At 43.1% G+C, this 24,861-nt stretch overlaps 1 protein-coding gene across 19 annotated transcripts in view; it reads right to left on the bottom strand.

The window, feature by feature from the left end:
• Positions 1 to 24,861, bottom strand: part of PRR14L (proline rich 14 like) — a 56,237-nt gene that overhangs the window by 21,139 nt on the left and 10,237 nt on the right. For 14 of the 19 annotated variants that reach the window (XR_003677366.2, XR_003677364.2, XR_003677360.2 and 11 more), the window contains 3 exons: positions 15,854 to 15,926; positions 6,301 to 6,348; positions 978 to 6,150 (listed from right to left, as the gene is read on the bottom strand). Coding sequence is in view for 7 of the 19 variants with exons in the window: in XM_028480773.2 (XP_028336574.1) it covers positions 978 to 6,150; positions 6,301 to 6,348; positions 15,854 to 15,926 (5,294 nt within the window). In the remaining 12 variants the exon portion in view is untranslated. Of the gene's footprint in view, positions 1 to 274; positions 339 to 977; positions 6,151 to 6,300; positions 6,349 to 15,853; positions 15,927 to 24,861 lie in introns of those variants that run through there. The other 5 variants (XM_007128720.4, XM_028480777.2, XR_003677369.2 and 2 more) reach the window with 4 other exon arrangements.

Genomic DNA, 24,861 nt, shown 5'->3' with positions numbered 1-24,861 from the left:
GTTCTGGGGTGCCTTTCTGAAGCTCTTTTATTTAGTTAGTTTTCTGCTAAGATGCTGGGTAACTTCACAGTATGCCCCAGAAGCTTTTCAATGACAGAATGGTTCTGCATGAGAGACTCTGCCCAGACACACAAACAACAAGGCCTCTCCCAGGCCATTTGGAATTTTAAGGCTTTTTTGGTGTTGAAGTTTTAAACTACAGCAATGATAAGGGAAAACCAAATAATGTTTAAAGTTTCTGTTTATCCAGAGGATTACAAATAGGAGGATTTACCTATTATGTCTAAAGCAGATCTTTAGGGATGTTAACTCCCAAATTCTTTTTCTTCTCTCATTTCCTATTAGAAGGTAAAATGATATTGGTGAAATTATTTTCAACTATCCTCAGTGGTCAAACCACAAGAACTCTTTTCCAGTTCACTTAAAATTCTATAAATTCTATAGCTATAATATGTAAATGCCAATCTCTGAAGCTTCTCTGCTCCAGAAAGAAACACAGAGGTTCCTATACTAGATTTGGTGATGCCTACGTAATTAATTACTTTATTTAAAAAGTATTTCTTCTGTATCCTTTACACACCAACCACTGAGTTAGGTGCAGGCCGTTATAACACCCTGTGAACAAGTAATAGCTACAAGTCACAAGTCACTACTTACAGTAATGGGATATGTTCTTTGCAAGGTGAGGGCAAGAGGAGAAAAGGAGAGATTCAAGATTTAATGGTTCATAGAATTAAATGGACAGAACAAAGGAAGATACAAAATAAAGGGTTCTGCAAGAAATCTAGATCCTTCAGGAAAATTAGAGGGGGCTACACTTCAGAATTAACTGCTGCATATTCTTAGCAGAGATTTGGCAATAAACAGGAAATGCAGACACAGACTCTGAGTCCTGCATTTTCAGGAGCGCCCTTTCCTCTCTCCAATGGTAGGATGCAAACATGGGACTTCAGCAAAGAACAGGGGATGGATTTTACCTGCTCATGGTGCCCAGAGGTGGCTGCCGCTTGCTGTGAGAGGAATGAAGAGCAGAGATTTCGAAGGGGCAGGCAGAAGGCCCGTGCTGGCTCCAAATGGACAGTACTCGGCCCACTGAGTAGGGCAGAGAACAGAAGACCTTGTCTGCTATGGAGGTGGGAGACCGTAACCCTTTCAGACCCTGGATAAACTGGGTCAGGAAGAGCCTCTGCATGGTGGGCATGTGGCTGGAGCAGCTCCGTTTCTTCGTCCAGATTCGGTAACATCCTGGGGAACAAAGTGCTAGGAGTGTGTGAAGGCCAAGGACGGAGCAGCCTGCTCTGGTCTGGACTATGGCGGTGGCTCCATGGTCCTGGAGAGGAACTGGAGGCTGCAGTGGAGGCTGGGCGCCTGCTTGACAGTAGATGCCAGGGTCTTCCCTGAACGTGGCCACCCCAGGGCAGTCGTGGGCCAAGAAGAAAGAGAAGGTCCACTTGGGAGGTGAAGACGGGCACCGGTGGGCCTCTCCTAAGGCGAGCCTCGCGGGTGCACAGTGCTCGGGAAAAGTTCTTGGGGACTCGGTCCCGCACTCGGAGCCCGACTTCACGTGAAAGGATACTGGGAAGATTTCGGAACCAAACAACAGGGATGGCATCTTGTCGCTCAAATCTATGAAGCTCATTTTGATGGCTTCGAGCGAATAAAGCTTCAAGGGTTTACTGTTAGGCCTCCTGTCCCAATCACTACGTGCCAACCATGGATTCAGCTGTGTTGTGCTGTAGGAAAACCCATCCAGGAGCCTTTTGTATCTGAGCCACTTGTAGCTTTTAGCCACTGGAAGAAGGTCAGAGGAACACCGCTGATACCGCAGCTTCTGGGTCTTTGTGGCCGGGGCCAGTCTGGAGGCAAGGATGGACAGCTTGCTGAATAAAGCTGATTCTTTGGTAGGCTTCCGAACATTCAGGCTACCCGAGGGCTGGCCTGGAGTGGCCTTCTGCTTTGGTACGTGGCTAACAAGGCTCCTGGTGGGGGCTGTTTCAGATTCCGGTTGCGTGGGTGCAGACACAGCATGTGAACTGAGAAATCTGTGTGCGTTTGTGGGGATGGTTTCAGAGGAGCTCTTTAAAAAGGCAGAATTTCTGATTTTACTTATTTTCCTCCCCGTGTTGACTAGCTCCTGGCAGGAAACTTTCTTACACGTTCGGTGGGGCTGCTTCTTTAAGGGAAGCACTCCTTTCTGATGTGAAGTGTTCCCAAAGGCACCGTGTAGTTCATCACGCCCAGCGGAGTTGGGGTCTTGTGCTTTCCGGGGGGCATCATGGAGGCAAGGGCCTGCACACGACTCAATGTCCTTTTCTGATGGGCGACACAAGCTTTCCTCCTTTGGGTCTTTCAGCTTCTGAAACCCTGCAGCAGTGTCACCTGTGGCTGGCTTTGCTAGGGTGATTTCTTTCACCACGGTGGGCTCAGCTTTGCTATCCTTAGGTTGGCTCTTACTTTGCACCTCATCTGACAACGTATTAGATGATGTGCATTGTTCCAAAGCTGCATGTGCTTCTTTTTGATGCATCTGTTCCTCTTCCTTGTAGTCCAAAACCTTCTGGCTCTGTTGGTCCTCAGCATCACGCAGCATCCTCGGGGGTTTAAGATGGGTCTGAGACACCCGGCTCATGTTATCACCATGAACACCTTCTCTGACAGTCATCTCTTCAGACTCCTCCACAGCAGGAAACTGACCCCGTGGCCCCCTCTGGTGTTCTGCAGTTTCTTCTCTTTTCACTTCGGTTTCTGTTTCCATCGTCAAAGGCAAACTTTCCGCAAGGAGGGCTGCACCGCTTTCTTCGCTAGGATTACTCTTATCCCTTGGTGCTCTTCCTTTCATCTCAGGCAGGACCATGCAGTCCTTTACATTCTCACAGGGCATTTCACCATCTTTTGGTTTAAAAAGGTTTTTCGGGTCAGTTTCCTCACTATTCATAATTGTTTCTGATTTTTCTTGAGACAACGGATGCAAAGGAATTATCTCAGAGGATTTCAGGCTTCCCGGGGGAACAGAGTTCTCATCTTGGTGTCCAGAAGATGTCAGTTCTTCTTCTGAGGAAATTCCAATGGCATTTCCCTTGTCGTGCTCAGAATTTATTTCTAGTCTTGATCCTTCAATCATTCCTTGTGTTTCTCTCAGAGATGCTTCTTTAGCTTGCTGTTCAAGATCAATATAAATTAAAGACACATTTATTCTATCCAATACTCTTAAATTTGGTTTATGATCTGCCACAGACCCTGTCTCAGGGGCACAAGAGTCTGGACACACCTCCATTTCACAGTCTTTTAACAATCTGCATACTTTCTCTTCACGTGATTTTTTAATTTCGAGAGAGTCTGCTGTCGAGGAAGTAGCATCTTGGGAATCTGAATCCTGGTCGATCCTTCCCATAAATGCAGCAATAGGCTCTACCCTCTGTGACAGCACACTCCTTGAGGTTTCCTGTAACGCTGGCCCATCCTGCCTCGCACCCCCATCAAGAGTACTAGACACCCTTATGTCCAGAACGCCTTCTGTGCCCTTATCACTACAGCCTATGGAGACTATGTCTGCCATACCATCTATGGGCTCCTCACAACAAGAAATCCTTTCAAAGGCCCCTTTCTTCAGGCTTCCATCAGACAATGAGCTGTTATTGCCTGAACCGACTGGCAGATCCTTCAGGCTGTGGCTCACCTCTCCATTAGGTTCTGCGACCACCTCTCTCTGGTCGCTGCCTAGTGTCTCCCTAGCTGGGTTATCTTCACTTCTGCATCCATCGGATCTGTTTGGGTTACTCTGGCAGCCGAGGGCTTCATCTGCCTTCTGTTCAGGAGTTTCAGCTGCTTGGTTCATGTCTTTAACACCGGAGAACACAACAGTAGACAACTGGTCCAACAATTTCTCAGGACTTAGAATGTGTGCGGGTTGGTTTAATTCCTGTGCGGCACAATCACAGATGTTATGTTTACAAAACACAGTCTCTTTGGGTGTGTTCTGTTCTTTTTCTTCTAGCCCTTCCTCGCTGGGATGGATGTGACAGGTGGTGTGGATGGTCCTGTTTGGAGCTTCACTAGTTAACATGCCTGCCGTCATTTCGTTTCTGATCTTACCTCCTGGAAGGCTGCCTTCAGTTTCTCCCCCATCTGGCTCACTTTCCGCCGATGTACAACTCACTTTATGGATGCAACTTCCCATGGAGGCTTCTCTCCCTTGGGGGCGGTGATCGCTGTGCTGAAATGCATTTTCACACTTGGTTATCAGACAGTTCTCAACTCCCAGGATGGTTTCGCTGGGCTCCAGGGCACCACGGGCAGAACACGCGCTCTCCTCTGGGACGTTTTTTCTTACACAAGGGCAGCTAGAGAGATCCCGAGATTGAATGCTTTGACATTCCATGGCAGAGACCTCTTGAGGCAAGCCTGCTTCTTTCTGATTTGAGAGAAGTCTGGAATGCAGACCTTCTACTCCTAAATCAGCTGTTTCAGTTTTTCTTTCTAGGCTTTCTGATTTGCTGTTTAAGGTGGGATTGTTTGAAGAGGCACCACAGGTTTTGTCACCTGGTGGAGAGATGTCTTTCATTTTTGTCTTTACAGGAACAGTCTGGGTACCAGCAGTGCCATCTGCTCCATCCTCTGACGGAGGGTGCTGACTCCGTCGGAAGTCCTCGCTCGCTGCTACAGGCATCTCTTTGTCAGTTGGCAACTTCGCATGGTTTTGAGAATTAAGGGACACTTGATTTAAAACACATTCACTTCCTATTTTGTTTACAACTAGTTCATCGGCGTAAGGAAGTTCATTCACCTCCCATGCAGCGCTCTCTTTATCTAAATGGGGACCATCGTCCTGGGAGTTCTGTACAGCTATTTCTGACTCAGGTCTGTCATCAAATTCTAGGGCTGGCAGTAATGGAACAATGTCTTTCTTGGGTTTCAACACCTCATTTATAGAACTTATCTGGCCCTCTGGTGTTAAACTCACAGGGGATTTTCTTTCAATCAGAAATCCATCATGTGATGCTTCCTTTAACTGGGTTCTGCCTTCCAGATTTCTCTGGGTGCTGACTAAGGAGTTAGAATCTTTACTGTAAATCTTTTCACTTAACATACCAGGCCCTATAGTGGTTGTCTGTTCTGGCTCTTCAATCTGCATCGAGAAGGAAAAATGGTTCTCTTCAGAGTGTGTGCCTGGATGGCTTATATTAGCAAAAATTCCTCTATGGTCCTCATGGTTTGCCAAGTTATCCTGAATGTCTAAAGTGATTTTTAAATCATTTTTTTTAAACATTATTTCCGTGGCTTCAGTAAAAGAACTGGGCTTTAAAGAACTAGAGCAGTCTGTATGGATACTGCCTTGAGGGCAGTAGTGATCGTGGATATTTTCTTTGGGGAAGTCAACAGCCTCTTTTTTTCCAGAATAGTGACCACTAGCATCCTCTTCTGCTTGCCTGGCATTAACAAGAAAGAGTTCCTCTCTTTCACTCCTGGGGTTCAAAGGTTGTTCATTTTCTTCTCTAGAAGCCAAGTTCTTGCTTTGATCGTCCCCATCAAAACAGGAACTGTCTGTCTTTTTAGCAGATCCCTTTGGCAAGCTATCACCATCAAAACCACACTTTTCTGAGGATGTTGTTCTGGATTCTGGACCAGACAAACATGATGTGAAATGTGAAACTTCAGAATTTTCTTCTAAAGGTTCTACAATAACCACCTTTCTCATGGCTTTGGGACTACCACGTGCAGAACTATGTCTCTCACTATGGTGGACAGGAACCTGTTGGCGATTGTCATCTGCTTCACAGACAAGGTTTAATGTACACAACTCTTCCTTTCCATTGTCCACTTTGGAAATGGCACTCTTCCCTGGTAATAATGACAACCAAGGAGGACAGGTTTTTAGTTCTTCACATTCTTTTTCTTTAGTTGCTTCTATTAATCCAGGGTCCACAGAGTTTAAAGGCTCTAGGGAAACTAACGTGCTTGTCTCTGAAACCTCACCACTGGTCATGATTTTGTCTATTTCTGGGTATCCGCTGCGCCCAGCCGCGAGACCTTTACTCACATGGCCGTTCTCGTGTCCTTCATTATTATCCGTCTTAGTCCCACTGACCTTCATACCTTGTACTTCCTCAGTAGATTTTAGCAGAGTTTCAGCTGTAATTTGTACATTTCCTTCTGCACAAGAGAAAGAAATCCAAATCAATATGTAATCATTAAAACAAACAAAACATTTGCTGTATCATCATAAATTTAATCATGCACCAAACAGCAGCAACAAAAAAGACCCAACTCACAAAGAGATTTGCAAAGTTAGTGTTACAATACCATTGGCTTTGTTCTTCTCTGCAAAATATGACAGAGGGCCAAGAGTACCTGGAAGAAACAGGTTATTTTGAACAAATGCCTTTCTTTAAATGTTACTTACTTAAATGCACTTACCTAGCTGGACAAATGAATATAATGGGGAGACATATGCCTAATTCAGATCTTAGGAAGCTTCCATCCTAAAGCATTAATAAAGTAGACTCACAATAAAATAGCTTATATTACTAAATGACCATCTTCTTAATACTTGAATAAACAATAGATAAAATTATCTCTTTGACAAAGAACAGTTATACATAAAACCTATGTAAAAGAGATTAATCTGTAAGTTGAATATTAGTCTTGAACCCAATTACCTGCAATACTTGCCTCCCTACAGGACTGGTCATTAGTTGGTAATTACTGAAGGTAAGTGATAGGTACACAGCGGTTTAATACAGTCTCCTTTCCACTGCTGAATAAGTGTGAAATTTTCCATTATGAAATGTTAAAAAACAAACAAAAAACCTTTCTAAGCAGAATATAAACACAATTCATAAAGGAGTTTACTGCACAGAGTTTCTCTGAAATTCTAGGCACACGATGTAATAAAAGAAGTTCCCCAAACTTGTTAATCTACAAAAGACTTTTTTCATCCTTCTCTCTTTACAGAAAACAAACCTGAAGCTATTCACATTAACGTAAATGTAAACGTGTATATGCGTGTACGTATGCATGCATGTACATAACAGGACACCTGCATTAAGCAGATAAAGCAAAATGCAAATCCATCTACAGATCTAATTCCCACTAGAACATAAGCTCCATGAGGGGAAGGACCACGTTTGTTTTAGTCTCTCCACCTCCCTACTGTCTAGCATAGTACCTGGTATGTAATAGCACTCAATAAATATTTGTGGAGTTAATAAATGACTACAGTTGGGTGACATCAGCAAATGCTATTAATAATGTCTTCCTAGGGCCTCCCTGGCTATTTCTTAACTAGTTCTGAGAACAGCAATTTTGAGAGAAAGAGCAGTGACTCTGAAGGCAAGCCAGCTGGGCTCTGTGATGTCACCCACCTCTGAGTCTCCTTTGTAAAAAGAGGGTAAGTACACTTACCTCAGTGTTACTCTGAGGATTAAGTTAAATGATACATATAAAATACCACCTGGTACAGTGCCTGCCATATAAAGGAAGTGTTTTTCCTTTGTTCTGCTCTCTGATTCTTATTTTACTGAATCTGAAAAGAGTTTAAATGATAAACTTAATAACTAGGCTAGGACACAGCATTTAGAAAAACTCAGAGTCACCAAATACTAGATACATAAATGTGTACTGCATTCCATAACTGTGCAAAGCTACCAATCACTGACAAAAGGCAGCCTTGAAATCCTAATGGTCCACAGAGTATTTATCTTTGAAACTGGCCCACTTTCCATATCATAGCAGACAATTCTAACCTATTCATGAATTTCTAAACAAAATACTCCAAATGGTTTTACTATGTCTCTCTGCTGGACGCAGCAGCATTCATGAAACCGGTCATGTATATTCTGGCCCCTCCCCCACTTCCCTCTCTGTTCCAGCACCACACTAGTCCTATCACTCACTATGTATCTACTCAGGAAAACACTAAAACTCTTCATCCAACCCCAAACCATTTACTGTGCAAGGCACTTAAGGCAAGATTCGCGCTTAGAGCCCCCACCTGCTGGAAGACTGCCTGTTTTCCACACGTCCAGTCTTAGTGGGGAGGCCGGGGAGCAGCCACTTCCCAGGTGGTGAGCAGAGGAGCGGGTGGGGAAGAGGGGTTGTGTACAGCGCGAAAGCAAAATGATACTCTGCCCACTCTTTTGGCTTGTTTTAAATCACATTTATTGTGAAATCACAAAGAACTTTAAAGGAGCCTTTAAGAAAGTTTTCTATTTATTAGTAAGCTTTCAAAAAGCCGTGGAACACTGACCTGGGTCCTCATCTGTAATGTGGGAGAAAAAGAGTATCCACATCACAGGACTTGTAAAGATTAGATGAGTCAGTGACCTGTCCGTTACTTCTGACAGGTAAAACTGTCAGAAGTGCCAAACGGAGTCCACGCTTACTGAGTGCAAACCACTCCCCTGGAACTTCACTCCCTTGCACATCTCTATCAAAGCCTCTATAAGGCTGTTTCTCAGTTATGTGTCTCATTTATCAGCTCCATGAGACAGGAGGTATGTGAGGGCAGAAACTGGATCTTAATGATCGCCGTGTACTCAGTACCCAACCGTGACCCTGGAGACTGGCAGGTACATACAGATGTTAGCAGAATGAAGAATTAAATGAGGGAAGGTGTTAGAAGTATTAGGTACCCTGGAGGGTGAAATGTGTATTCTGTGAGGTATGTGCCCATTTAAGAAGCACAGGAGTTTCATGACCTCAGCTGAAGATCCTGGATTTGTAGTTCTATGATAACTGCTTAAATGGTGCTTGTGTTCTCAGAAATTGACAAACATCCTAAAATTTGTATGAAAATGCAACGGACACGTAACAGCCAAAACAATCTTGAAGAACAAAGCTGGCAGACTCATACTTCCTGCTTTCAAATCTTACTACAAAGCTACAATAATCAAGTCCGTGTGGGCCTGGCGCTGGGAGACATAAAGATCAATGCAGCAGAACCCCGAGTCCAGAAACAAACTCTAACATTTATAGTCAGTCAACTGATTTCTGACAAAGGGACCAAAAAAAATACCTTTCCAACAAATGGTCCTGGAAAAAGTGTATATCCACATGCAAAAGAATAAATTTGAACCCTAGCTCACGTCACACAAAACAATCAACTCAAAGTTGATCATAAACTTAAATGTAAGAGCTGAAACTATAAAACTCTTACAAGAAAAACACGAGAGTAAATCTTCATGACCTTGGGTTAGGTAATGATTTCTTTCTTTTTTTAAAAAAAATTTTATTTATTTATTTATATTTTTTGGCTGCCTTGGGTCTCTGGTGCTGCATGCGGGCTTTTCTCTAGTCGTGGCGATCCGCAAGCTTCTCATTGGGTGGCTTCTCTTGTTGCAGAGTACGGGCTCTAGGCACGTGGGCTTCGGTAGTTGTGGCACTCGGGCTCAGTAGTTGTGGCGCACGGGCTTAGTTGCTCCGCAGCATGTGGGATCTTCCCAGACCAGGGCTCGAACCCGTGTCCCCTGCACTGGCAGGCAGATTCTTAACCACTGCGCCACCAGGGAAGTCCCAGGTAATGATTTCTTAGCTAAGTAACCAAAAGCACAAGTGATTAAAAAAAGGAAGACTGATAAGCTGGACTGCATCAAAACTAAAAACTTTTTATACTTGAAACTAAAATAATATTGTAAATCAACTAGACCTCAATTTTTTTTTTTTTTGTGGTATGCGGGCCTCCCTCTGTTGTGGCCTCTCCCGTTGCGGAGCACAGGCTCCGGACGCGCAGGCTCAGCGGCCATGGCTCATGGGCCCAGCCGCTCCGCGGCATGTGGGATCCTCCCAGACCGGGGCGCGAACCCGGTTCCCCTGCATCAGCAGGCGGACGCGCAACCACTGCGCCACCAGGGAAGCCCGACCTCAATTTTTAAAAAAAAAAAGTTAAATTAAAAAAAAAACTAAAAACTTTTGTGCTTTTTACACACTTTTTTTAATTAAAAAAAAATTTTTGGCCGTGCCATGTGGCATGTGGGATCTTAATTCCCCGACCAAGGATTGAACCTGCACTCCCTGAACTGGATCGCCAGGGAAGTCCCAAAACTTTTGTGCTTCTAAGGACAACATCAAGAAGCAAAAAGACAAACCACTGGTGGGGAGAAAATATTTGCAAATCATCCATCTGATAAGGGATTTGTACTTAATATATATAAAGAAGTCTTACAACTAAACAATAAAAAGACAAAAAGCCTAATTTAAAAATAGGCAGAGGGAGCAGAGCTCCCCATTTCTCAAGTGTTGTCTGTACACAGTGACTTCCTTCCAAAGAGGACAGTATGGAAAGGGGGAGGGGGAGTAACCTTACAAACACCACTTCACGTTTATAGTTAAGTACCCTTGATATGTGATGAAAATGGCACTTTACCTGTGTGCATTTCCTCTCCCAAACCCATAAATAACCCTAGTCTTAATGAGAAAAACATCCGACAAACCCCAATGGAGAGGCATTCTACAATACACTCGACCAGCATTCTTCAAAACTCTCAGCGTCACCAAAAATAAGAAAGTGTGAGAAACCATCATAGGCAAGAGGAGCCTAAGGGGTTAAGAGGACTAAATGTGAGGTGGGATCCTAGATGGGACCCTAGAACAGAAAGAGGACATTAGGGAAAAACTAAATTATTATAGTCTATAAATTATATCTCCATGAAATTGTTTTTTTTTAAAGTGCTCATACTCCAATTATAATAAAAGTTACATCGGGAAACTCAGACACCTTTTTGGTGTTATCTCCAAATGACCCTAATTCAGGATAGACATGCTGGAGGTTGACAAAGATTCAATAGCATTTCCATGACAACCTTTTTCTGGATCAAAATTTAAGTGGCTAGACATGGAAACTAAATATGACGTTAAGTTTTGGTTTATCCTGCATTTTGTCCTTGGAAAGATGTGTAATGGGTTAGCAATGTTGAAATGCCTTATAAAAGGAAGCTCTCTGGTGGAGGTTCACAAAGGCTGCCTACTCGTGGTAGGATTGCGGCAGACAGCCCTACAAGTTCCGTCACCTCCTATGCTTGTACTGACCACTGGACACCTGGCTTTCCGAATTCCAGAGAAGTCAACAAATAATGAGATAGCATTCAACTCCTCACCTGGAACTCTTATATATTGCTGGTGGGAATAAAAAAGGGTACAACCACCCTGGAAAACAGTTTGTTAATTTCTAGTAAAATTAAACACATACTTCCCAAATGACCCAGCAGTCCCAAGCCTAGGTATTTGCCCAGGTGAAATGACAACTCAAGTTCACACAAAAACTTGTACAAGGGACTTCCCTGGTAGTCCAGTGGGTAAGACTCCATGCTCCCAATGCAGGGGGCCTGGGTTCGATCCATGGCCAGGGAACTAGATCCCGCATGCATGCTGCAACTAAGAAGTCTGCATGCCACAACTAAGACTCAGCGCAGCCAAAATAAACTATAAATAAATAAATAATAATAATAAAAAAAACAACAACCTTGTACGAAAGCGTTTACTGCAGCTTTATGCATAATTACCAAAACTGGAACAACTCAAATTTCCCTCAAATGAGAAGCAGATAAATCGTGATACAACTAGATGACAGGATACCTTTCAGATGTAAGAAGCAATGAGCTACGATACACACAGCACTGTGGATTAATTGTAAATGCACTACACTAAACGAACAAAGCCAGGCTCATAGGCTTCCCCCGCATGATTACGTGTATACGGCATTCTAGAAAAGTCAAAACGATAGGGAAATAACATGGATCAGTGGTTGCCAAGGGCTGGGGGTGGCAAGGACCGACTATTAAAGAAGCCTGCAAGAGATTGCTGGGTGATGGAAATGTTCTACTTCTTGATTGTGCTGGTACAGTTGTGATTACACAATTGTATGTGTTTGTCAAAACTCACAGAACCATATACACACCCAAAATTTCAGTATATGTAAGTTATATGTATATATATGTATATAATTATATGTATATGTATATAATTTATACATTATAATTATATGTATATAATTATATACATATAGTTATATACATATAATTATATGTACATAATTTCAGTATGTAAGTTATACCTTAATTTTTTTTAATGAAAAAAAAAAAATTAGTTCCCCAAATGTCTAGACCTCCTCCTTGTAGCCTATTAAATGGGTGTGGTACTGGCTGATTTTTCAACTTTCCACTCCCCAAAATGTAAATTATAGGAGGATAATGACATAAACAGGGAATACAAAACATGAGACAGTAATTCCAAATTATACAAACAGATCAGTAAACTCCAAGGATCTGGATGCTCATACCACCTAAGGGCTTTATTGATAGGTTCATTCCATCTCCTTAAAATGCTTAATTTATTCACATAATAGAAATAGAGGCTATGAAAAGATTGTTTCAACTTTAGTTATTCTAAATAATTTAAACTATCTAGTTCCAAAAATTATATAAGGTAGCTTTTCCCTCCTTGATGCTTTCACCTCTGCATCAAAGTTTATTTCCTCAACGCTCTTCCAATTTCTGGTGACCCTATTATTTCAGAGGATTCCCACATAAGCCTTAATGGAGACTGTTACTATGGGAACTAAGTATCACAGTAATTAGTGGGAACTAATATTTGTATTTTTCCTGGAGCCCATTCCATCTTTCTTTTCTTATGCAACCTTCCCAATCAAGCCCAGTTACAAGGAAAAAAAAATTGATAACATTACTTTTATAAAATATTGAACAGAAAATTATGGTGAAACAGCCAGGTTAACCCTCAGAACAGCAGGAAGGGAGAGGCACAGTCAGAGGGCCTGACGGGACATTCTTCCCTTGTGAAATGGCCTCTTGACTAACACCCAGCACTGGTCCCCATGCCCGCTTCTCTCGGATCTGCCTTACGGCAATCAAGAAATGGGGAATGGGGCTTCCCTGGTGGCGCAGTGGTTGAGAATCTGCCTGCCAATTCAGGGGACGCGGGTTCGCGCCCTGGTCTGGGAAGATCCCACATGCCGCGGAGCAACTGAGCCCGTGAGCCACAATTACTTAGCCTGCGCGTCTGGAGCCTGTGCTCTGCAACAAGAGAGGCCGCGAGAGTGAGAGGCCCGCGCACCGCGATGAAGAGTGGCCCCCCCGCTTGCCACAACTAAAGAAAGCCCTCGCACAGAAACGAAGACCCAACACAGCCAAAAATAAATAAATTAATTAATTAATTTTTAAAAAAAGAAATGGGGAATGATATGCAAAATAGCATTCTACAAATTAAAGACTCCTTTTGTTTAACACAAAGGTCTTTTTTATTAAAGAGTAAATCGTGTTCTCATTTTACCTCACTGAACCACAGCAGACACAATGACTGTAAAGAGCCTCAAAAGCCTGGAATCCCATGTGAACTTGGGAGTGTGCTGTGAACGGGACATTTATAGAGAGAAGGAAAAACAACACAGAGAAGGGAGCTGCACCGGGGTCACTTACTAGATAGCTCAGTACGGGGGACCCAAATTCACCCCTCAGCAAATTTATAAATTATTACAGAACACTGACCTCAGAGGTGCCCCCATTTCAGAATAATCAAAACTTAGTATAAACAAAACTATGTACAGCAATTTGCACAGTGCTCAACGGTACGAACGCTCACAACAAAGGTAGCAAGGATCCATTAGATTTCCATCAGGAAAACTTAAAATATCTAACATGCCCAGCTAGGAGCTACAATCCGGGGCAGAGTGAAAATTTTGGCCGCTGGGGCCCCTGGAGAGACAGTACAACCAGATTTCCAAGAAACATCATTTACTTCTCAATTCTGTAGTAAATGGTAAGTTAGTAAATGTTTGACCTTGACCTTGGCAAAGCAAGCAGAAATGCTGGTCACATGACAGTAGAGCATGTGCATCTGTTTAACTAAAATCCATGGTGGCAGCTGCAAGGCCTGCTTGTACTCCCAGGGATCAATTCCTGTGGAGACCTGCCTGCTTAGAACCCTCCTTTCTGCCTGGCCATGCCTGCCTGGGACACTGGACAGCCGAGCTGGTTCTCGCAAGTGTAACACAGGGCCATCTTGCAAGGTTCTCGGGGGCGGCATGGAAGAATGTCTCACAGTCGGGCACTAGGCCATCGCTGCCAAAAGTCAGGCAGAGCTGCCATTTCCAGGCTCCCCCACATCAACCTGAGAATCTTCCCTATGGCTTGGGAGGAAAACAATTTCATTTTACCAATTTAAGTCACTAAAGGAGAATGGCATTAGGACAGGAAGAAAAGTGCCACAGAGCAGTTTATCTGAGAACACTTTTCAGAAGAGCTCAACTTATCCAGGTCCAGTGGGGACCAGCTTTTTAGGTGGAGAGTACCAAGGTAAGTCTGAGAATCAGATTTCGTCATAGAAAATAAATCTGGTTCTCTTGTTTAAAAGGTCCATTCAGGGCTTCCCCGGTGGCGCAGTGGTTGAGAATCCGCCTGCCGATGCAGGGGACACGGGTTTGAGCCATGATCCAGGAAGATCCCACATGCCGCAGAACAACAAAGCCCATGCGCCACAACTACTGAGCCTGTGCTCTAGAGCCCGCAAACTACAACGGTGGCGCAGTGGTTGAGAATCCGCCTGCCGATGCAGGGGACACGGGTTCGTGCCCCGGTCCGGGAAGATCCCACATGCCGTGGAGCGGCTAGCCCGTGAGCCATGGCAGCTGAGCCTGCGCGTCCGGAGCCTGTCCTCCACAACGGGAGAGGCCACAACAGTGAGAGGCCCGCGTACCGCAAAAAAACAAAAAAAAAAATAAAATAAAATAAAAAATAAAAGGTCCATTCAGTGGTTAAATGAAAGTAGTTAAATGTAGTTCATAACATACACAGTGAATTTTGTGATAAGATGTGGGTGAAAATACACCAACACACCTACAACTCAGTATACCAGTACTGGAGCCCCACTAAAAAGATCCAGGCGGGGACAGGTGACAGCACTAAACTGCATCCCTAGTAAAGCCCTGAGACCGGGTGAGACATGCACAAAGCGACATTTCTCATCTTCAGAGCTTTACTCTCTACTGGACAGCCAAGGCTTTGAGCCACAGAGAGAATCTCCAGCATCAGGAAGCAGGGTGATAAACTGGGACAAGCGTCCTTTCTCATAGGGATGGTCTGTGCTTCCTTTTCTGTCCAGGCTGCCAAGAAGCAGAGTCAAATCTGACGTTGTATCACAGTAACAAAATGTTCAAACAATTAAACATATTCGCTGTATTTTTTTTTTGCAGTTTTGATTATTCTACATTGTTAACCTTAATTATAAAATAGATACACAGAGTCCTCACTAAAGTTACCTAAGATTATTTTCAGCCTGGGGCAGGGAGAGAAGAATATTGGCTCAGCACTCTCTCCTGGGCCTCGGCTTCTTCCTCAATCAAATCAATCAAATCAATCAATCAATCAAATTAAAGGCAGTATCTCAGATGCCCATATTCAACAATGGTTTTGAGGAGTAAATGAGGTAACGGAAGTGAGAAACTGTTCCGCAAACTCTCAAGGTGACCGGAAGTGGCCACGCCGTCCAAGAGAACAGAGCAGGATGCCCTGCATGGCCAGCGGTGGTTCCTCCCCGTCCACGTGAACCCTTCCACACAGCAGTGCAGCTTTATAAAGTCAAATGAAAGATTTCACACCAGCATTAAGGTTCAACTCACAGTCAATGGGGACTCATTATAGAAAAAGTGGGAAGCAAACTTTTGTCACAAATGAGGCATCGCTTGATCATACCAGGGGACTCCGAGTACGTCCGTGGGCAATGATACCAAGAGCTGCTACAGTGAAGTCCATCTGGCAAGGCAGGGACCTAAAATCCTCACGTTCCCAGTGTGAACTAAAATTGTGTGTTTAATAATGGAAGAAGGAAAAGATGTGAGAGAAATAAATACCTTTGTTCCTCAAACCATCTTCAGGGAGGTCCGTGCATAGATGTTCTTTGCTTGCCTGCATCAGGAGGTCCTCCTGCGGTAAGAAAATCCAGCGGTCAGGGAGGATCCAGAGATACCCTAGCTCACCAATGCCAATGATTCTCTGAGGGTCTTCTTTCCAACTCCTGGAAATTTGCTAGCAGTCACAAGGACTGGGAACTGAAGCAAACCTCAAATTCAAATTAATATAATAATAAAACTTCCACTTCTCTAGAATTCGAGCTTGAAAAGCCAAGTTTCCCAAGGTCTGGACAATAACAGAGGTTTAGAATGCTGGGCTGCAGATCCAAACAAAACCCTGTAAGTATCCTCCGAATCAAGAAACACATTGATGCAATGTGATCTTAATTGAAAATCTGAATGGAAACTATCAGGAAGTTGGATGTAACTCAGTCCCTAACCATTCTCAGTATCACATACCCATTTTTTTCTCAAACTTCCTGGAAGAGCTATTTTTCCTTTTCATCCCTGTTCACTGGAGGAGGGTATAAGGAGGAACACCATCAATGACAACCTACAGAGGGACTTCAGGAAAATGGGAAGGGGCAGCAGCAGCAGCGCGTGTGTGTGGCATGGGGCCCCGTGAGGAAAGGGTCTGACCAGGCTGACCAGCTGGAGACACTGACAGACCAACAATGGCTGCTCACATCAAAGTTTCCTTCTGGGTCACCTCTTTTTCTCTGCCCAAAGATTTTTTTTCACATGCATTTAACTGGTAAGTAAAAGATTCTGACATAGCACTCACTTAAATTGACAGATGGTGAAATCATTGCTACAATGCTTGATAACTTTTACAGCACTAAATGCCCACATTCTCCACCAAAAAAACTCCCCCCCAAAAAACTCCAAAACAACAACAACAACAACAAACAAGCAAAACCATTTCACTTCTAAGCAAAGTTCTGTGGTGGAAACAGAAGATCAAAGTGATGGCAAATACAGGTGGACACAGGAGGAAATAAAGCATCATCACTGGAAGTGAGAGAAGAGGCCCGGCGTGGAGTGTCATGTACAAAGCAGGACTGTTCCTTCACTTTCTATTGCAACTTCAGTGTGGAATGCTTTTGCACAGCGTGAACTTAAAACAACCATCTCCCACAGAACTTACGTGTTACCACATTTGGCCAAGAGTATAAATTCTAGCGTGATGCCAGGTCAAATTTATTTGTAAATGGGGAGAAGAAAAGCTCTTACTTACCGTAGAAGGAATGATGGAATTAGAAAATCACCATTTGGCAACCATCACAGTGATAATTATCTCAAGAATCATCAATAGATGTTAAAACTAGTCGCTAAAAGTTTGAATAAGAAACAGAAGTATTTACATAGTTTCAAAATATCTCCCCACAAGATACTTAATAATTATGAAGGGGAAAATAGTACCTTCACAGTGGAGAAGCCTGGCAGACCCCACCTGAACCAGGTGATGGCAGTTCCCCTGCCCAGGAATGAGGCACCTCAATGCCAGGCGCTTGCTGAGAGGATGCACAGGAAGAACCACATCACTTCTGTGGGGTTCCTGCCCCCCAAATGCACAACCAGGATCTAATCATGAGGAAACATCAGACAAACCCAAATTGAGGAAAATTCTACAAAATAAATGGCCTGTACTCTTTCAAGTGCCAAGGTCATGAGCTGAGAAAATGTTACAGATTAAACGAGACTAAACAAACATGACAACTGAATGCCACAAATGATCCTGGATTTTTCCTAGACCAAGAAAACATTTTTTCTTTTGCTACAAAAGACTTCAGTGGGACAATTGGCCAAATGTACTCGGATTAGTGTTAATTTCTTGATTTTGATTAGGGTACTGTGGTCACCTGACTGAATGCCCTTGTTTGCTAGGAAATACACAGTCAAGCATTTAGGTATCACATCTGCAACTATACGCTCAAATTATTCAGAAGGGAAAAAAAGCAAATGTGGTAAAATGTTAACATGTGAGGAATACACATGAAGGGTAATGGGAATTCTTCACACTACTTTTGCAACTTTTCGGTAAGTCTCAAATTATTTTAAAATAAGAGGTTAAGAAAACATCGTTATTTGTAGTTACCCTCGATCCCTTCTCCAAAATGATACTACCCTCCACACTTCTAGTTCTCAGGCTGAATGTTTGAAGTGTTAGATTAGATGCTATTTAGAGTATTTCTTCAGGTTAATACTTCATGGGAAAGGCCGGGTGCTGGAGCAAAAGCCGAGGGGTGAGGAGTCAGATGCAGCTCCGTTCCAGACGCAGGACTCCCACCAGCTAGCTCTGCTGCAGAGTGCATGCTTACAGATGGTTTTATAAATGGGGACCACAGACACCTTGCAAGATGCCCTGTCAGGACAGGTGTTCCATGAGCAGAAGCTCTCACCATCCAGTAGACCTTAGACCTTAGATCTCACTTTCCCGTGAGAAAAGCCAATAGGACTGTCACCAACAGAGCCGGGTTGTCATCTGGAGTGACCACCCTAAGCTCTTCTGGGCCTAAAAGAGACTCTGCAGTGAGAGCTGACCTCCTGCCAGCAGCATACAGGTCCCCTCAGATTCCCAAGGACTCTGGTGAGCTCGCATGATGAACCCTAAGGGCTCCAGCTCCTGGAGGTACTGCTGGGATTTTAGTCTGGCCCCACCTGCTGCTCTAAGGAGATGTCTTAGCTGGAGCCCGCACACACCCTGGTGGAGTGCCAACCTGACTGCTTCAAGCCATCCCCCCATCTCCCTACTTAGCCATGACTTCTAACAGTGAAGGGGAGCAGCAGAAGCCAGGAGTGACAGACTCCTCTCTCCCCCTGCCTTGCTGACTTCTCCTGAAAGGTTCTGAGTTATAAAAAACAGGTTTCCCCTCACAGAGGGCTGTGGACCCTACAAAGTTTTAAGTCTAGATACGATCAGGAATTGACAGGGTTGAAAAAGAAACAGTGTGAGGCTGAGTTCAGATGTGAGGGACCCCCAACCACCAGCATCACGGCGGTGGGCGATCTTCAGATCAGGTGGGAGCTCAACCAGCCTTGGGCCCCAAACCCAGATGAAGGAACAGAACAGACCACTTGCGAGCAATGGCCGTGTAGTGTAAGCATCCTGTGTGCAACTCCCTCCATCCCCTCGAGCCAACCGATCATGTAAGAAACACTTGCAGAAATTTATCAGACACAATGTCCTTTTCCTACAATATTTTATCAGCTAAGTGTTCTAAGTTTCAGGATTCCTAGAGGTAAAGTCCTAAACATTTCTCTCTACTACCTAGATTTTACTAAATCTTGACATCTGATCGTTAATATCCTAACATTCCTTGCAAAATCTGTTTCCAAGATATAAGTTCACGTGGATCCCTCTTGCAAAATCAAATGAGATCACTGCAGTAGTTCGTAGCATTATATAAACTATATAAAATATGAAATGCCACATAATAGTGCAATTTGTCAAACTGACAGCAAATTCTCTGCCTCAGCCTGGCACAGCCAACATGTCATCCTCCTGCCCACTGCTTGGAATCAAAACCAACTTAAAATACTTCTCCAAAGTTTAGGCAGATTTTAGGAGGGTCTTGAAAACCATTCTTACTGTTCATCTGTAATCTTATTTCCCATTAAAAGCTGGCTGTTTATCCTGGAAAAGACGCAATACTGATTCATTCCTATGAGGCTAGTATTGAGCCAGAAAAAAAAAACCCCACAAATATCTTTAGGAGGGAAATGAACATACACCAGGCCCTTCAGCTTTTATAAGCAGGGTAGTTTTAAGCTCCTCAGGGCCTGAGGTACACCTGAGCCATGAGCCCTGGTTGTAAGCAGATCTCGCTGACCTCCTCCAAGACTGAGCTTCCTGAGCTGGAGCACTGGTGGTCCCAGCTTCAGGTGGGACTGCCGACACACTGAACACACAATAGGGCCCAACACAGAGCAAATGAGATACCTCCCATTTCCTGGCACTTGTGGGAACAGCAGTGATCATGTTCACAGTGAAGAACACTGAAAATAAACAAGTTGTTGGATCTCTAGATGGACCTTTCAGTTTCCTACACTTGCATATTTAGGAAGGAAGAGCTGTAGGACAGTAACTTTAAATCATCTTTACTGAGCCTGAAAAGGAATTTTCCTCCATGTATCTCAATTCAGAGTAACTTTAAATGAGGCACCGATCACGTTAGCTGGGTGAGGCATTTAATAACAGTCCGCCACAAGGATTTATCTAAGAGAACTGCTAAACTAATGAGGAGAAAGTTCCACCTTAAGTCCCAGCAATATGTGAATGGTGCTTTGGGCACCTCTTTGTCACACACTTTTAACAATATGAGCTGAGAACCACAGGCAAACCATCACTGTGGGGACCACGGTACCCTGGCAGACCGGGAGAACAGCTTATGGCCACCAACTGTACTACTCAGAATGTGAAGTTCAGATTTTTTCACCTTTAAATCACTGAAAATGAGTTCTTTCCAACAAGATTTCCTTTTAAGCAAAAAGCAAGCTGCTTCACACTACTGCAAATTTCTTAGGATCAGAGACTCTTAGGGTGACGAGGAAGGAAGCTTAATGGGCATTTAGCATAACAGCCTTTCCCTTAAGTAAAGTCACATATATTGCACAAGATTGGGTCTTTTCTGAACATGCCATTAAATAACAAGTTTCTCCAATAGCATAACATGCCTCAGGTGATCAACAGCCATTGTGCTTCCTGACTTGATGTCTCCTGTCCATATGCCTTCAAATATCTATCAAAAGATGCATACTGAGTCTTCGTATGTTTCTGCTAACAGACAATTCAGAATTTTTCTGTGTCTGTGTTGAGCATGAATGATGTATCTTGAAGCCAAAGCTTTTACAACACATTCACCCCGGCAGATCTACCCCTGTGTACAGCTTATATCTAAGCACCAAGAAAAACTAGCAAAGCATGGTATAAAGAATTTTCACAGATACAAGGATGTAATGTTCAGCACAGGGAATGTAACCAATATTTTATAATAACCTTAAATGAAGTATAAACTATAAAAATGTCAAAAATCACTACTACATTGGGCAATTCCCGGATGGCCTAGTGGTTAGATTCCAGGCTTTCGCTGACATGGCCTTGATTCAATCCCTGGTCAGGGAACTGAGATTCCACAAACGGCGTGGCCAAGAAAACAAAAACAAAATCACTACGTTGTACACCAGAAACTAATATAACATTGGAAACCAACTATACTTCAGTTAAAAAAAAGAAAATAAAGTTGGTCAAATCAGGAAAAAAAAAGTTTTCAATGTCAAATCACCTGTGTGGGATGTCGCATACCCGTCTTTCCACTTTATTCTTAAATAAGACCAATCTTTTCCGTATCCTGGTCCGTAACCTCTGTGTGCACCGTAGTTCTTGACCTTCCTCCTGTGAGTGCAAAGGTCAGAGCTGAACGGTTCTTTCACTACTCAGTGTGGCTCCTGCAGCTGTCCCTTCCACGCACCTGTTCCCAGACTCTTTCCCCTCCTTGTTTTTGCCTTTCTTCTCCCCTCCCGATAACAGAATATCCCAGATCAAAGGACAAAAGTACTAGTTACAAGTCTTTACACCTTTTTGACACAATCATAAGGCAGGAAAGAATGATTTTTTTGCTGGTTTAGCTTTTCATGATTGAAATATTTCATGATTGGAATATTTATTTTAACTTTTTAAGTGGATCTTTATTTTTTTATTAAAAAAATTTAAAAAAGAAATATTTTGGCTGCACCACACAGCATGCAGGATCTTAGTTCCCCGACCAGGGACTGAACCCTTGCCCCCTGCAGTGGAAGCGCAGAGTCTTAACCACTGGATCGTCAGGGAAGCCCCACGTGGATCTTTAAAGAAAATGTCAAGTACAGTCACAAAAGGACAAAGACTGTATGACTGCACTTATATGAGGTCCCTAGAGCAGACAAATTCATAGACAGAAAGGTGGCAAACGGGGGTTACCAGGGGCTGGGGGAGAGCATATGGGGTGTTATTGTTTAATGGAAACAGAGTTCCAATTTGGGAAAATAAAAAGAGTTCTGGAGATGGATGGTGGTGACGGTTACACAACGTGAATGTACTTAATGCCACTGAAGCGTTACAAATAATAAAAATGGTAAATGTTATATGTATTTTACCACAGTAAAAAAAGCCAAAAAAGCCAATTAAGACCAACATTTAAAAATAAGTTGCTTCGTAAAATAACATGCACTGTTTTTCTTTTACAACAACCAAAAAAAACAAAAAAAACAAAAACACAACTAATAATGACCTTAAGAGAGGTTAAATGAGTGAATGAAATGAATATTTAACAAAACCAGTTTAGGTTTCATCAGGGCCCAAGGTACAAAAAAGTGTAAACTTCTAATTCTAAATATTGGTGCCGTTCTTCTCCATGAACTGAGAAATTCACCAAGCATTTAATTCATGCAATCCATGACGGAAAGTGTAGGTGGCCGTCCTTCACAACCACAGCAAGTTCTTATTCCTGGAGCCGAGCTCTGTTGAAGTCAGTACCCTTCCGCCTTGACTGATTTTGGTTCAGAGGGAACAGAGAAGAGTGGGTTAAGTGATAACCTCTCAGTACTCTTCCCCAAACTGGAGCCAGTGCACGACTGTAGGCCTCTTTGTTGGTCTGAGATGAACAACAGCTGAAGGAAAAAACTTTGTGGAATGCTGCTAAAGGCAAATCAACTATTAGAACAAAATCACAGAATGTCAGCATGGAAAAGAACACCTCTGAGGTTACTTGTCCGAGTTAGAATCCCCTTTGGTATATTCCTGACAAACAGTCACTGAGCCTCTTTATAAACAGGACTTCCCTGAGTAAACCTAAGCCATTTCTAGACTGGTCTAGCTGTTAAAAAGCATCTCTCATACTAAGTTAAATTCTGTCTCCCTCTATCAAGAAGAGGTTTTTTTTGTTTTTTTTTTAATTGTTATAATATTTTTAAAGTTTTTAAACATTTGATTTAGAAATAATCTTTTAAAGACACCAAAAAATTGCAAATATTGGTCAAAAAAATTTCTTGTATAGTCTTCATCCAGCTTTCCCTAATGTTAACACCTTACATAACCACAGTATAGTTATTAACACTAATAAAATACGAGCTAATCTAAAGACCTTATTCAAATCTTGTTAACGGCTCCATAACACCCTTTTTCGGGACCAGGATCCAATCCAGGCTCCCAGAATACATTTAGTCATCGTGTCTCCTCAGTCTCCTTTCAACTGAGAGGGTTCCGTATGTATTCATCTTTCTTAACTTTTGGAAAGAAAGTCCCTTGGTTTGGGTTTGTCAGATGTTTCCTCATGATTAGATCCTGGTTGTGCATCTCAGGGGCAGGAACCCCACAGAAGTGACACGGTTCTTTTCTGGCTCATCCCTCCTGTGTGTACACATGTGTGTGTTTTATACAAATGAGCATACACTTGTACACTTGCTTATTTCCCCTTCTTTCATGCATGAAAGGGATGATACTGCAGAAAGTCCTTCACAGTTTGCTTTTTTCACTTAGTATATCCTCCTTTGCAAAAGAGTTAACAGCAGCAGGCCTGACTGTTATTCTTAGAAAGGCATGCTTACAAGGGTAGCCTTGGCTAGCATCTGGGAACTTAGATTGCAGGAGAGTCTCCACCATTTCCTAAATGTTCAGAGTGGCTCACGACACCTATACAACCGTGTGATTCATGGGGAACCCCTGCTTTCCTCCTGTGACGTCTGGGATTTTGGTATGTGCCAGCCAGAGGATGCCCATGTGACCAGCCTGAACTCTAACAAGCTTCCATGGTAGACATCTCAAATGTATGAGCAGAATTTGTTCCCAGAGGAAGTGAAGTGTGTGTGACTACACTCGGAGAGGACTCCTGGGAGCCTGTGCGTGATTTCCTCTAGACATTGCCCCCATGCCCCTCTTCCCTTTGCTGATTGCTTTATGTCCTTACACTGTAATTAATCTTAGCTGTGAATCTGACCATGTGCACTGTCCTGTGAATTCCAGAGAATCACCAAACGCAGCAGTGGTCTAGGGGACACCTGCACCTGTACATGGAGATCTTCATTCTTTATTACAGTTGCACAGGGCTCCAGGGAAGGATGTTTATATACCATAGTTTATTCAACCTGTCTCCTATATGTGGACATTTAGGTTGCTTCCAACATTTTGCAATAATAAACTATGCTTCAAACAATAACCTTGTGTATACATATTTTTATGCTGTGGGAGGTGTATCTTCAGGGTAGATACTCTCTAGAAATGAGAGTTCTGAGTCAACAGGTCAGGGCATAGTTTTGTTAAGTGTAGCCTAATTCCTCTTCTGCAAGGTTGTATCAGTATGCGTTCCCACCAGCCATGTGTGAGAACAGCATTTTTCCTCACAGCCTTGCCGACCAGGTGTGTTGTCATAATTGTTCATGTTCACCAATCTGATAGGTTTCATAAAAGTAGTATCATGGGTTGTTTAAATTTGCATCTCTAATTATGAGTGAGGTTGGCCATCTTCATGTGTTTAAACACAATACACACAAACACACATGCACGCAGTGACTTATCTACTCAAGTGTCTCCTCCATTTTTCTATTGGTTTTTTTCATTCCCCAATTTAAGAGGTCTTTATACATTAGAGATATAAGCCCATTATCCATGATATACATTGCAGATATGTCCTCCCAATTTGTCAGTTGTCTTTTGACTATGTTTGTGGTGTTTTGCCAATCTAGCAAGAGTTAACCTGGGGTCCAACAATGTCTGGAGTCTGCAGACCTTCTGGGATGGCACGTCTGCTTTTCTGAGAGGCCTGCAGCATTCATCCAGATTTCCAATGGTGCTGTGACCTAAGAATGTCAGGAGCTGCCACCGTCCCACCCGTCTTCCCCTGAGCTTAACTGTGCCCAACAGAACTGCTCTGCTCAACCCTCCAAAGTCTCAAAGGCTTCTCTCATTCCCCCTGATTTTTCAGAAAGACCCAGCAACTCGGCTTCCAATGGGGTATTTTCACGTTGTGTCCCTA

The sequence above is a fragment of the Physeter macrocephalus genome, chromosome 19, assembly GCF_002837175.3.
Source record: "Physeter macrocephalus isolate SW-GA chromosome 19, ASM283717v5, whole genome shotgun sequence".
In the NCBI taxonomy this organism is placed as follows: Eukaryota; Metazoa; Chordata; class Mammalia; order Artiodactyla; family Physeteridae; genus Physeter; species Physeter macrocephalus.
This window is presented reverse-complemented; position numbering and strand designations above follow the sequence as displayed.